The 15,862-nt window shown below is 34.6% G+C and overlaps 1 protein-coding gene across 1 annotated transcript; it reads right to left on the minus strand.

The window, feature by feature from the left end:
* Positions 1–6,359: 6,359 nt before the first annotated feature.
* On the minus strand, positions 6,360–9,660 carry LOC149237892 (small ribosomal subunit protein uS17y-like). Its single transcript, XM_089366883.1, has 3 exons — positions 9,557–9,660; positions 7,055–7,155; positions 6,360–6,930 (listed from the first exon to the last, which is right to left on the minus strand). The coding sequence occupies exons 1-3, from the start codon at positions 9,631–9,633 to the stop codon at positions 6,914–6,916; spliced, it is 195 nt and encodes a 64-aa protein (XP_089223009.1). The 5' UTR covers positions 9,634–9,660; the 3' UTR covers positions 6,360–6,913.
* Positions 9,661–15,862: the final 6,202 nt, after the last annotated feature.

The following is a 15,862-nucleotide window of genomic DNA, read 5'->3' on the forward strand; positions in this document are numbered from 1 at the left end:
AAAGGAGTGCAGAATACCGAAATACTACATGATGAAAGCAAAAATTCAAGGAAGCAGGTTACCTTAGGAGTATCGCTCCATAGCAGGTTACCTCTGCCCATTGCATAGTCTCTATATGTTAGCAAATAACCTGAAAGCAGAAAGAAATAAACAAATAAAGAACCATCACATATCAATTGATTACTCACTGATTGCAATTGAAATTAAATCTGAATAAGCAGAGGGGCGAACTGGAAAGGAGATTGAGAATTACGTTACTTCTTTATTGTCAAAGAAAAACATCAAACAGAAAATAAATAAACAAATAAAACATCCTTAATAGAAAAGGCCTCCAAAACAAAAACCATTAGATATGGCAATTGCTGTTGATATTAAGAAATGAAATCAAGTTATATCAACAAATGAAATCAAGTTTGGCGATTGCTGCTGATATTAAGAAATGAAATCAAATTCAAACCAACGGATCCAAATCTCCTCACCTCATCCATCTAACCAGGAGGAATCGAGATTGTCTTGGCCAGTTTGGTTCAGCGATCCAACGGCCCAGAAATACCCTCTGATATTTCCCTCTCTGCTCTTCTTAAAGAACTTTTCCGTCTCTGTTTTGCGCTCTCTCTGATTCTCACTTACAAACGTTGATTTCAAACGCACTCCACAAACAAACAGGCATACAACACAAACAAACAGGCATACCCACACACAGAAAAAAGAACGAACACAAAGAAAGAAAAATTGGAGCGCTCCAGACATTCAATCATGGCACACCAGACTACCAACGCCTAAGAGAAGATCAGAGGAAAACGAAGTAGACAATGAAATTGGGGCATCATGGGTTATATATATAGTGAGCCATGCCATCTTTTCCAGCTTTTCTTAACGGTTAGCTTTTATGAGATCTTACGTGGCTGTCTCAGGATCAAGCTAATATGCTTTTCAAGAAAGCGTGATGATGAGGCAAGGTATCTGATAAATTCAAAAGTTTAAATTGTTGAATTTAAATTGTTTTTTCAGGATTGTTTGGGAAGTTTTTTTTGGTAGGGTTTTAAATTTAATTTTTCTAAAATCTAGCAAGAATTTATTGAAATCATAAATTTGATGGATAACCCCTGCACAATTGAAATATTCCAAAAGTTTTTCAGGTGCTGAATCCATATGTACACTCAAAAAACTAATTTAAATAACACAAATCAAAATTTGACCTCAAACTTTTCAGCGAAACTAAAAACAACTCCTCCTAAAAATATTAAAGAATTTTAATATTAAAATAGAGAACAATCTTTTTTAAGAGCACTTTTGTGAATCTCCTAATAATCATTTAGCTTATCGTTACAACGTCATACATGGTCTCAAGGTGTGTTTAGTCCTTTGTGACCAATATTATACCTGCATTAAAAGTGATTTCTAAAATAATGTTTTAATTTAATCATTTATTTAAATAATAAATAAAATAAATCATTATCAAATAATATAATGTAAATATAAATAGAAGATATTATTTTTACTTTTGTTTGGTTCAGAGTTTGTCTAAAGGCTTAAGACCCAGGGACTACCATTGGCTAATCTCATGTGTGGTTTTCCTTGAATAACATTGATGAGTCAACTTACATTCACATATAGAAGCCGCTAATGGTTGTTCACCATGTGTTGTGGTTTTCCTTGAATAATAGTGATGGATCAACTTGCATTCACATATAGAAGTCGGTAATAATGGTTTTCCTCTTTAACAACTAAGTTATAATAGATTTTCCCACTATTTAAAAAAATATAAATAATTAATTATTTTTTAAGTAATCTTAATAAAGTTTAAAATTATACCATTTATTTATTCATGTGAAGTGAGAGTATAAAAATATGTCATTTTTTATGTCCTAAGTTATTATACATATCCAACTCATTATATCACTTTATTATTTAATAAAAAGATTTATTCTACATTTTGTCACAAACTACAATGGCTAATCTTAATTTTGGATCATAATAGTTTTTAAATGTTTTTCATGGTTTGAAGCCTAACTCACTATGTCAATAATGGGTTAAGAATCTTTAATTCTTTACATCTCTTTGATGTTCAACAAATAAGTTGGTTCTAAACCTTTATCACCAATATAATGACTAATCTCAACTCTTTATCTTAATTATTTTTTAATGTTATTTATTTTGTAACAAAATTTAGTATGTAATGATGTTTAAGTAACACCTATTATGTAATGATACACTGATGTTCGGAGTCCATCTATTCATGTACATGCTCTTGATGCCAAAGAAAAAAGGTATGTTTCCCTTTCAGGGTAACTACTTCTAGAGCCACCCTCTCATTCGTGTGGTGTTGCAGTGCTGCTACTTGGATGATTTCTCCTACTTATTTCTTTTTATTCAAGCCTATTTATATAGTTCTTCCATTAGATACATGAGTATCTAACCTCACATAACTCATGAGTTATTTCAGATGACTTTGCCATGGTATATCATCTCATATGCCTTACCTTCAAATTGCGTGTGCACCTGCAAATGGTACTTCATACACAATCTTTATTTTAGTTGATGTGTTATATTCTCATGTGTAGGTTTCTTTCTTAGACATGTTGTGATGATTGCTTACCTAGTTGTGAACATGGTAAACATTGGATGGGATCCCATAACACTCTTAACAATAAAGATTTTATTATTTTGTTTTACTATACCATGACGAGACATAATTGTCCTTAGATAGGATTTGCCAAGACTTGGGCCAAGTTGTAACACTGGAGATCTCATTGGGCTAGTGTACTTCATATCCTAACTATACTTAACACTTTCCCTTTTTTTCTATTCAACATCATCTCATTTCATAAAAATATATTTTTCCCGCCTCATGTTTGGCTTATCATAATTCATCCAACAAGGTCTAGTCAATAAAATTGAAGAACAATGTGAGCCTAAGTCAAATAAAACTAAAAACTACTAGAGATGAAGAGCATGAAAGTTAAAAGTTGAAAAAATAATAAAGTTAGACTAATGCCACCTCATTAAAAATGCCTTCACCCCAAGGTCCTATATTAAAAAATGCATATAGAAATAAAATACAAAGAGGGGTAATAAAACAAAGTACCAAGGTGCTAACTCTAAGCAAAGTTCCCTTTGCAAATCTTGCAGATGCAAATAATGAAGATTCCCACCTCTTGAAAGCTAGTCGGACCAATCAAAATACCTTTTACGACCATTATATCTGACTTTGAGGGTCAATACATGATGTTATATTCCCTTTACATAAGTTATTCATCATTTTTATCCATATCTAACTGAGTGACCTAAGAAATACCTCTTGTGTTAGAAATTGAAACATGTAATTGTCTCATCATTGTAAAACTAGCATTTGCAACTTATGTTGCAAAGGAAATGCCGTAAGGCATAGAGTGGGGAAGAATAGGTAATCAAATCCATAAAAATTAAGATTAAATTGATCTATTAATTTTTCATTTACATACACTGAAATCGTATGCAACGTGGGATAAGAATCTCAAGAATCTCAAGTTATCATTGAGATAAATAAATCTCTATAGTACATACTTATTATATATATATATATATATATATATATATATATATATATATATATATATATATATGAATGAAGATCTCTGCTATGATTTATATTGGCAATGCCATTTTTCTCTTGCAAAGTTGCATCCATTGGTTTTTTTTAAGACATTAAAAGAATCAGCTGCTATGGTTTGTTATGATCGATGGGTTATCTTTCAATGGTTTGTTATGATCGTCAGATTATATTGTAGATGATGTTAGATACATAAAATCATTTTGAAATAAACACAGACATGCCATTAGCATTGATTAGTGGCATATGCTACAATAACTTATTCAAAATGCAATTTCTATGTTTTCTTATAGTAAAAATATCATTATTTGATCTTTTACTCTAATTTCTCTGATTGGTTCTCATAGATCTCTGGATTTTCTACTCTTCCAGATTCATTTAGCATTTCGATACTCTATCAATCCAATATTTTGGTACTCAGCTAGTTCAGCGCCCCAGTACTCAGGAAGCTCAGTGATCCGGTATTTCATCCAATACTCATTCGACAATCTTGCACTCGTCAATAGCTTAAAGCACACGAATGTCACCTCCTAAAGAAATAATTAAAAGCGAAACTCCTTGCCATATATAATAAAATAAATATGACATCGTCATAGTTGGCTATTATATGCCTTCAAAGGTTTACTGGATGCTAAAACCAAAACAAAAGTATCCAAGAACGGTGGACTTTCAACCACCAAAGAGTAAACATGCGCCGTACATCTTTTTCAAAATGCAACACAGTAACCAAAAGAAGGATTAAACTAACAAAATTAATTTTGACCAAATGATAAAATAGTAAGTAACCCTCAACTCTGTAGAAGCCCACTCTATCACACTTAATGGAAGAAAAAAAAAAGGATTCATATTGCAGTGAAGGATTTCTTTGCAGAACCACTGCTAGAACCCGTAGGAATCACCTTTAGAACATTAAACCTTAATACAAGCAAATCATATAAAATGTTAACAACCAACAAAAATAGAAAAAAGAATAACAAGTTTTAGTGGATATTCCCATAAATAGATTTACGTGCATTGCCCAATGATAACATGATCCCCTTCTTTGACACAGAAACAGGGTTAAATATGGGCTGGTATGTTCGAATGTCTCGTTTCATATCTGTTAAGTATGCAGACATTCAAAAATTACTACTTAAATGGAACTGTATACAAATATAATTGCAATTCACTATAATGTTCTCTAGTTACCTCTGATATTTCTTGACAAAATGGAGATAGTCCCTACGGACAATAATTGTCCGTGTCATTTTAGGACTGTAACATGTTCCGGCTAATATAGACCTCTTATTGAAACAGTACGAGTGAATGGTCACTTCTTGTCAATGTAGGTCCCTACATAAAAACCAAGAAAACCTAGTTCACACAATCAAGTGGAGAAAGACCCAAAAACATATAACGGACAAATACGTGTATTGACAATGTAGTTGAGAAACATTGCAGCAATATAAAATAATATGCACCAATCAGAAAATATTTGCACAAATCAGTGGAAACCGAAAGACCAAAATAAAAATTATAGATAAAAATAAAATAATAAATAAATAAATAAAACCAATATGATTGCACAACTTCTAGTTCATTTATCAGAATCAAGAAAAAACGAAAACTAATCATAAGAATGACATCTTGATTATTCTTTAGATTCTTAATTTTGCTTTTATTATCATATGTTAATGATGAAGGAAAAAGAAAAAAATTAATCAGTGCATACAGATAATAATAAAAATAAAAACCGTAGGGCAATGATCATTCAACTGCCTCTCAGCACCAAGTATGATAGCTTCTTGAAATTAGTTCCAAAGCTTTGAATCTTTCAGGTAAGATCCGATATGCAAAACGGAGTCTGTAAAGAATACCATCTTTCTCTGTAAAGAAATAATTAAAAACGAAAATCGAGTCTGTAAAGAATACCATCTTTCTCTGTAAAGAAATAATTAAAAGTGAAAACCGAGTCCGTATTATTTTTATGACAGTAACCCCGAAGATGCTTTTCCTACATCTGGAATGATTGTTTGTTTGCCACAGCTGTACAGGGCAAGCATGGGGTTATCTTTGCAGTTGACGATTTCTTGCTAAGTTCCCTGCTAGTAGTGAATTTAATTAATTGCCTTGGAACTGATTGACAAGATAGCAGAAGTTGGTTCTGTTGGCAAACCTATGATGGAGAGAGTTCCTACTTTCTTTGAAAATGCTCAAAAGGTGCCTTAGAACACAAGATATATTGTAAACACAAGAGATAAAACTGTTGCAAGTTGGTTTTGTTGGCAAACCTATGACGAAGAGAGTTCCTACCTTCTTTGAAAATGCTCAAAAGGTGTCTTAGAACACAAGATATATTGTAAAAGCTTTAGACAAGACTGTTGCATCATTACTTACTCTATTAGAATTTGGTACTCAAAAAGCACTTCCATACCTGGCATGCTACTTTTACCACTAACGTTCTTAATAAATAGGGGCTCTTCAGCTACAGAGACCTACAGAATGTGTGTTCAAAGAATTCAAAACATCCTACAAAAAGGATTTTTATTGTATCAATTTGGATGATTCATCATATAGCTATTTTTGAATCACAACAGCTACTTTCCTGACTTCACAGACACTATATATTCTGGTAAACAATAAGAAAGAAATGTGATTCTGCAGTCAATTAATTCATATGGATTGATAGTTGAAGATCTACAGCATAGTGTGAGCCTGGTAAGTGATTGATGCACGTATGGGGCATGAGAAGTCTGTTCCAGTCTATACTAAATTATAAAAGGCTCTTGTTGACAGGTTTAATTGTGTTTTTATCATGATGGAGTCAATTTTCAGTCTTAAATATGAAGACTTAAAATGTATTTCAACCTCAAATGTATTTATGGGAAACAACTAAAAGGCAGTGTTAGAATTTTCTCCAGAGTCCAATACACATGGATCAAGTAAGTCACATTTAAATTGGCAAGCACAAAGACATTTCAAATGGCACCAGGATCCCTGCTTTCCAGACGGTGATAATTTTCAGTCTTATGGGTGGAATCGTGGTAATTTCCTTGCATGCAGGTGGCATGCAGCTTCAGTCTTCTCGGGAGAAACACAAAGATGGTCGATGCCCACATAGGAAACTAAAATGTCTCCAAGTAATGGGTAGCACTAAGATAGTCACAAGATGTTCGTTGCCACAATCAAGCATTCTTGTCCCATCGAGTTCCCAATATATGTTGTTAGTAGAGCAGATATGATCTCAACCATTATGAGTTCATTCAACCATACCCCCATACTAACAAACAATATTTTGGGAATTCATAACAACTACACCATTTCTATACCTGGTGTGTCTTCTTACTCGTGCAACCTTGCTACAAGGAAGCATTTTGGCATTCAAATGGATAATTTAATAGAAACAACAATTAAATGCACAATAATATATACAAACAAAATATATCGCAATAATCAAATCTGCCCAAAATTTAATCACCATACCTTGAATAGCTTCTTTGGGGGTCTTGAAGCCAAGACCCACATTCTTCCCAAACCTGTTGCCACCTTTTCCAGGACATTTCCCCTTCCCAGACTTCTCAGAACTGCAACAATATAAATCAAGGATCAAAAGAGAAGCAAATCAAAAGATTCTAAACATGAAATAAAATCAAATAATACTACAATATGATTACCTGAGAAAGACTTTTGTTTGCTTTAGAAAATCTCTCTCAGTCTATGAAAACAATACAAGGAATTTGTATCAGAGATGTCCCATTAGTTGATAACAATGACAAGACTAACAACAACGTTTTCACTGTTCGCCCATAAATACAAGCTTCAAAGTGGCATAGAATATTGCAAAAAGGCGTTTGGCTTCTATTAAAAGGGCTTGTTATGGTTAACTCCTTTTTTATAAATAAACCCATCTACCAATATTTGAGCATAGCGATAGAATAATAGAATGGATGATTGGAGAGCCTATCCCAATATTACATATAACTTGGTGTTGCAGGGGTTAGATACATTAGCTCACTTGCATCACATGCATACAGTTTCCATGAGATTTTCCATAAAATTTTCAGATGAACCTATTTATGTCCCCATTAAAGGCTTCATCAAATTTATCAGAATCAAGAAAAAACGAAAACTAATCATAAGAATGACATCTTGATTATTCTTAAGATTCTTAATTTTGCTTTTATTATCATATGTTAACGATGAAGGAAAAAGAAAAAAATTAATCAGTGCATACAGATAATAATAAAAATAAAAACCGTAGGGCAATGATCATTCAATTGCCTCTCAGCACCAAGTATGATAGCTTCTTGAAATTAGTTCCAAAGCTTTGAATCTTTCAGGTAAGATCCGATATGCAAAACGGAGTCTGTAAAGAATACCATCTTTCTCTGTAAAGAAATAATTAAAAGCGAAAATCGAGTCTGTAAAGAATACCATCTTTCTCTGTAAAGAAATAATTAAAAGTGAAAACCGAGTCTGTATTATTTTTATGACAGTAACCCCGCAGATGGTTTTCCTACATCTGGAATGATTGTTTGTTGGCCACAGCTGTACAGGGCAAGCATGGGGTTATCTTTGTAGTTGACGATTTCTTGCTAAGTTCCCTGCTAGTAGTGAATTTAATTAATTGCCTTGGCACTGATTGACCAGATAGCCGAAGTTGGTTCTGTTGGCAAACCTATGATGGAGGGAGTTCCCACTTTCTTTGAAAATGCTCAAAAGGTGCCTTAGAACACAAGATATATTGTAAACACAAGAGATAAAACTGTTGCAAGTTGGTTTTGTTGGCAAACCTATGACGAAGAGAGTTCCTACCTTCTTTGAAAATGCTCAAAAGGTGTCTTAGAACACAAGATATATTGTAAAATCTTTAGACAAGACTGTTGCATCATTACTTATGCTATTAGAATTTGGTACTCAAAAAGCACTTCCATACCTGGCATGCTACTTTTACCACTAACGTTCTTAATAAACAGGGGCTCTTCAGCTACAGAGACCTACAGAACGTGTGTTCAAAGAATTCAAAACATCCTACAAAAAGGAATTTTATTGTATCAATTTGGATGATTCATCATATAGCTATTTTTGAATCACAACAACTACTTCCCTGACTTCACAGACACTATATATTCTGGTAAAGAATAAGAAAGAAATGTGATTCTGCATTCAATTAATTCATATGGATTGATAGTTGAAGATCTACAGCATAGTGTGAGCCTGGTAAGTGATTGATGCACGTATGGGGCATGAGAAGTCTGTTCCAGTCTATACTAAATTATAAAGGGTTCTTGTTGACAGGTTTAATTGTGTTTTTATCATGATGGAGTCAATTTTCAGTCTTAAATATGAAGACTTAAAATGTATTTCAACCTCAAATGTATTTATGGGAAACAACTAAAAGGCAGTGTTAGAATTTTCTCCAGAGTCCAATACACATGGATCAAGTAAGTCACATTTAAATTGGCAAGCACAAAGACATTTCAAATGGCACCAGGATCCCTGCTTTCCAGACGGTGATAATTTTCAGTCTTATGGGTGGAATCGTGGTAATTTCCTTGCATGCAGGTGGCATGCAGCTTCAGTCTTCTCGGGAGAAACACCCAGATGGTCGATGCCCAGATAGGAAACTAAAATGTCTCCAAGTAATGGGTAGCACTAAGATAGTCACAAGATGTTCGTTGCCACAATCAAGCATTCTTGTCCCATCGAGTTCCCAATATATGTTGTTAGTAGAGCAGATATGATCTCAACCATTATGAGTTCATTCAACCATACCCCCATACTAACAAACAATATTCTGGGAATTCATAACAACTACACCATTTCTATACCTGGTGTGCCTTCTTACTCATGCAACCTTGCTACAAGGAAGCATTTTGGCATTCAAATGGATAATTTAATAGAAACAACAATTAAATGCACAATAATATATACAAACAAAATATATTGCAATAATGAAATCTGCCCAAAATTTAATCACAATACCTTGAATAGCTTCTTTGGGGGTCTTGAAGCCAAGACCCACATTCTTCCCAAACCTGTTGCCACCTTTTCCAGGACATTTCCCCTTCCGAGACTTCTCAGAACTGCAACAATATAAATTAAGGATCAAAAGAGAAGCAAATCAAAAGATTCTAAACATGAAATAAAATCAAATAATACTAGAATATGATTACCTGAGAAAGACTTTTGGTTGCTTTAGAAAATCTCTCTTAGTCTATGAAAACAATACAAGGAATTTGTATCAGAGATGTCCCATTAGTTGATAATAATGACAAGACTAACAACAACGTTTTCACTGTTCACCCATAAATACAAGCTTCAGAGTGGCATAGAATATTGCAAAAAGGCGTTTGGCTTCTATTAAAAGGGCTTGTTATGGTTAACTGCTTTTTTATAAATAAACCCATCTACCAATATTTGAGCATAGCGATAGAATAATAGAATGGATGATCGGAGAGCCTATCCCAATATTACATATAACTTGCTGTTGCAGGGGTTAGATACATTAGCTCACTTGCATCACATGCATACAGTTCCAATGAGATTCTTCATAAAATTTTCAGATGAACCTATTTATGTCCCCATTAAAGGCTTCATCAAATTTATAGATGAAACTATTTATGTCCAATATTAAAGGTTGTTGGGCGATGGGGATACTTATGGATATATTGGATTAAGGTTGTAGTTGGTGTTGCAGGGTATCTTAGAGTTCATACTATTGAGTGGTGAGAAGTTGTTGGAACATACTCATTATATTCTACAACACTTTACTCTAAAATTCGTATTGTTGTTGAATCTGCTATTGTTGAGTAACAAGGGCTGCCAGCGAGAGACGAAATCACCTTATGAAGCCCAAGCCCTAGCTCAACAATCCAGTAGCGTACTCGACACTTTAGGTACTCAATTAAAACTCTGCAATACATACACACAGCTATGCATGGTACCATTAAATGCACTCTACTGCATACAAATCTTAGGAACATTGAACCTTCAGATTTCTCCGAAACATAACCTCAGGAGATAATCTCTAACCACAACACTCACCACATACAGTAGCATATCCACCACAATGCTATATGCAACACCAAGTAAACCTTTGCAGTCTGATCTAATAGTAGCCTATGTAAGAACTCTTATTCATCTACACATACTCATATCAACAAGCCATCGTACCTTAGCAGTCAATCAAGACCACACACGTTCTGGGTGCATCTCAGACAATCACCATGTACTGGCTCCACTATCTTTCATGACCATATCGCATGACATCAACAACTAGGAGATACACCATGCACGTCAAGGAGTCTCATATACTTTTAGCAGTCCTGTCATCTAAGCAATTTTCTACTTCATTCCTTCTTGCAGTTTTGGACATATTTTAGCAATTCATGAGTAGACAACAATCAACAAGACTTAGCCTTGACATTGATCAGAATTTGATTACTTTCCTATACAAAAAATGCTACTGACTTTTACCCTTCCTCAAGATTGACACTTAAAATAGTCTTCTTGCTGATATTTATCAAACCTCTAATCCGACCCTGAACTGTTGTACCATGCAATTTATCTTGTTCCTTCAAACAGGCCCAAATTAACCCTTACAAATGCTTCAAGAGGCTTCCTGATTAGACCTTCTTCTGTGCCTTAACAAGACATTCTTTATGCAGCCAAAGCAGCCCTAGATCTTGCTTCTGTGACAGGACCGATCTTGCTTCACTGAGACTCGCCCTAATCAGGTCGCTTTGACAGTTATTTAATGGCTTGCTACTGCAGCCCTAATTAGGCCTTAAACGTTAGCAAAAATTGATCATGATCAACAACTTGGAGCTCGTTTTCAACAGGCTATGTCTTACAAATTCAGCTTCAAAATTCTCCTCAGAAACAACCTTAGAGTCATTCTTAACCAGCTTTTGTCTCATCCTCAAATAACCTCTGTCTTGTCCTTAACACAGCCTTAGGGATGATGGAATTTGTGCCTTAGGAAGGCCGAATTCTTGTCACAGAAAGATCAAATCTGTCTCAGAAAATGCTGCGAGATAGTCCTCAGACCGTGCCTCAGGATAGGGTTTGGATTTCACTTCAGACCTCAGAAAATGGCCTCAGGAAGGGGGCCAAAACAGTGCTTCAGTAGGCCTCAGACCAGGCCAAGATTGGCCTCAGAACTTGTTGTTGCACGGTATATACCCATACCCTGCATTGAGATCAAACGTTAGCAAAAATTGATCATGATCAACAACTTGGAGCTCGTTTTCAACAGGCTATGTCTTACAAATTCAGCTTCAAAATTCTCCTCAGAAACAGCCTTAACATCATTCTTAACCAGCTTCTGTCTCTTCCTCAAATAGCCTCTATCTTTTCCTTGACACAGCCTTAGGGATGATGGAATTTGTGCCTTAGGGAGGTCGAATTCTTGTCACAGAAAGATCAAATCTGTCTCAGAAAATGCTGCGAGATAGTCCTCAGACCGTGCCTCAGGATAGGGTTTGGATTTCACTTCGGACCTCAGAAAATGGCCTCAGGAAGGGGGCCAAAATAGTGCCTCAGTAGGCCTCAGACCAGGCCAAGATTGGCCTCAGAACTTGTTGTTGCACAGTATATACCCATACCCTGCATTGAGATCAATAGCTTTAACATGAGCTTGCAACTCCAAACACGCAAAAGAACCATGACAAAATCAAGAACCCCGTTTGATTAAAGTACTAAAGTCTAAACTCAAATCCCCATTGTTTAAAAAAATTAAAAAGTCTTGGGAAAATCCTGAGCTAGCCGTTCGTAAGACAACTGGAGAAAAAAAAACCAGCGCAAGGCACCAACACATTGGAATATCTTGTTTTTATTATTAACAAGATCCTAATAAAGTTGGCATCATGTTCGTTGCCACAATCAAGAATTCTTGTCCCATCGAGTTCCCAATATATGTTGTTAGTAGAGTAGATATGATCTCAACCATTATGAGTTCATTCAAGCATACCCCCATACTAACAAACAATATTTTGGGAATTCATAACTACTACACCATTTCTATACCTGGTGTGTCTTCTTACTTGTACAACCTTGCTATAAGGAAGCATTTTGGCATTCAAATAGATAATTTAATAGAAACAACAATTAAATGCACAATAATATATACAAACAAAATATATCGCAATAATCAAATCTGCCTAGAATTTAATCACCATACCTTGAATAGCTTCTTTGGGGGTCTTGAAGCCAAGACCCACATTCTTCCCAAACCTGTTGCCACCTTTTTCAGGACGTTTCCCCTTCCCAGACTTCTCAGAACTGCAACAATATAAATTAAGGATCAAAAGAGAATAAAATCTAAAGATTCTAAACATGAAATAAAATCAAATAATACTGCAATATGATTACCTGAGAAAGACTTTTGGTTGCTTTAGAAAAGCTCTCTCAGTCTATGAAAACAATACAAGGAATTTGTATCAGAGATGTCCCATTAGTTGATAACAATGACAATACTAACAACAACGTTTTCACTGTTCACCCATAAATACAAGCTTCAGAGTGGCATAGAATATTGGAAAAAGGCGTTTGGCTTCTATTAAAAGGGCTTGTTATGGTTAATTGCTTTTTTATAAATAAACCCATCTACCAATATTTGAGCATAGCGATAGAATAATAGAATGGATGATTGGAGAGCCTATCCCAATATTACATATAACTTGGTGTTGTAGGGGTTAGATGCATTAGCTCACTTGCATCACATGCATACAGTTCCCATGAGATTTTTCATAAAATTTTCAGATGAACCTATTTATGTCCCCATTAAAGTCTTCATCAAATTTATAGATGAAACTATTTATGTCCAATATTAAAAGTTGTTGGGCGATGGGGATACTTATGGATATATTGGATTAAGGTTGTAGTTGGTGTTGCAGGGTATCTTAGAGTTCTTACTATTGAGTGGTGAGAAGTTGTTGGAACATACTCATTATATTCTACAACACTTTACTCTATAATTCGTATGGTTGTTGTATCTACTATTGTTGAGTAACAAGGGCTGCCAGCGAGAGACGAAATCACCTTATGAAGCCCAAGCCCTAGCTCAACAATCCAGTAGCGTACTCGGCACTTTAGGTACTCAATTAAAACTCTGTAATACATACACACAGCTATGCATGGTACCATTAAATGCCCTCTAAACTGGGAAACTAAGGGAAGGAACTTCCCTTTACTGCTGTTATTTTCAAGACAAGGAGTGGGAAACTAAGGGAAGGAACTTCCCTTTACTGCTCTTATTTTCAAGACAAGGAGATGGTTGATGTTGGAACCAGCAACTTATAATTTACCAAAAAAAAACAAAAATATTAAAATCACTTGTTATTATAAAAGCCAAGGCTGGCTGCAGCTGCAATGAATTTAACCATACTCAATTAAATAAGAAAAAGAAAAAACGTCTTCTAGGGGCAAAGCAGAGAAATGAGAATACAATAGATATAGATTTCATTTCCAACCTCCCTAACTTTAAACAATTTCACATTTAAAACCTAGATATACCGTTACTCTCCTCTGAAACATTACGAGGAATTTTTAATTAGGCATGAAAACACTAAAGATGTCAATGAAACAATTCATGTACATGCTCTTGATGCCAAAGAAAAAAGGTATGTTTCCCTTTCAGGGTAACTACTTCTAGAGCCACCCTCTCATTCGTGTGGTGTTGCAGTGCTGCTACTTGGATGATTTCTCCTACTTATTTCTTTTTATTCAAGCCTATTTATATAGTTCTTCCATTAGATACATGAGTATCTAACCTCACATAACTCATGAGTTATTTTAGATGACTTTGCCATGGTATATCATCTCATATGCCTTACCTTCAAATTGCGTGTGCACCTGCAAATGGTACTTCATACACAATCTTTATTTTAGTTGATGTGTTATATTCTCATGTGTAGGTTTCTTTCTTAGACATGTTGTGATGATTGCTTACCTAGTTGTGAACATGGTAAACATTAGATGGGATCCCATAACACTCTTAACAATAAAGATTTTATTATTTTGTTTTACTATACCATGACGAGACATAATTGTCCTTAGATAGGATTTGCCAAGACTTGGGCCAAGTTGTAACACTAGAGATCTCATTGGGCTAGTGTACTTCATATCCTAACTATACTTAACACTTTCCCTTTTTTTCTATTCAACATCATCTCATTTCATAAAAATATATTTTTCCCGCCTCATGTTTGGCTTATCATAATTCATCCAACAAGGTCTAGTCAATAAAATTGAAGAACAATGTGAGCCTAAGTCAAATAAAACCAAAAACTACTAGAGATGAAGAGCATGAACGTTAAAAGTTGAAAAAATAATAAAGTTAGACTAATGCCACCTCATTAAAAATGCCTTCACCCCAAGGTCCTATATTAAAAAATGCATATAGAAAGAAAATACGAAGAGGGGTAATAAAACAAAGTACCAAGGTGCTAACTCTAAGCAAAGTTCCCTTTGAAAATCTTGCAGATGCAAATAATGAAGATTCCCACCTCTTGAAAGCTAGTCGGACCAATCAAAATACCTTTTACAACCATTATATCTGACTTTGAGGGTCAATACATGATGTTATATTCCCTTTACATAAGTTATTCATCATTTTTACCCATATCTAACTGAGTGACCTAAGAAATACCTCTTGTGTTAGAAATTGAAACATGTAATTGTCTCATCATTGTAAAATTAAGAAAATTGTAAACATTAACGTATTTAATATGTTAGAAGTGATTATTTAGTATGTTTTTCTTAACACTTATGTGAGACTTGATTTACTACCATATGTGGGCACTCCACATTGAGATCCATGCACTATGCCTCATGATCTATGTACTTACATCAACTATAATACTAGCTTGTGATTCATGTAATAATAGATAGAGATATATGCATACATTGGGATCCATGACATTGCATTGGGTATCCTCTTATCTGTTAAGGTAACCAAATGAAGGGTTACCTTAACTTCCACTCATGTTTTCTTCTAGAAAGATGATGGATGGTATGGTCTCACGTAGTTTACAATTTTCCAAACATAGTTTGCACAGTGTCATTCAATTTTTAGCCATTGTAGCCTAATCCATTATCCTTTGAACCTAAAAAAACCATACTTCTCGTCTCTCAATTCTTTGCACTGAGGCTTGATTTTTCTCAGCGAAAACCATGTTCTCTCCCTACATATCTCCTTCTTACGTCCCTCTTTTTTTTGTCCCATTCAATTTGTTTATACCTGTGTTGGCCAAAACCTCCTAAATAAACATTTTAATGCTACCTGCC

Source organism: Pinus tabuliformis, chromosome 8, assembly GCF_031772625.1.
Source record: "Pinus tabuliformis cultivar Carrire ecotype Pingquan chromosome 8, CPIR1, whole genome shotgun sequence".
In the NCBI taxonomy this organism is placed as follows: Eukaryota; Viridiplantae; Streptophyta; class Pinopsida; order Pinales; family Pinaceae; genus Pinus; species Pinus tabuliformis.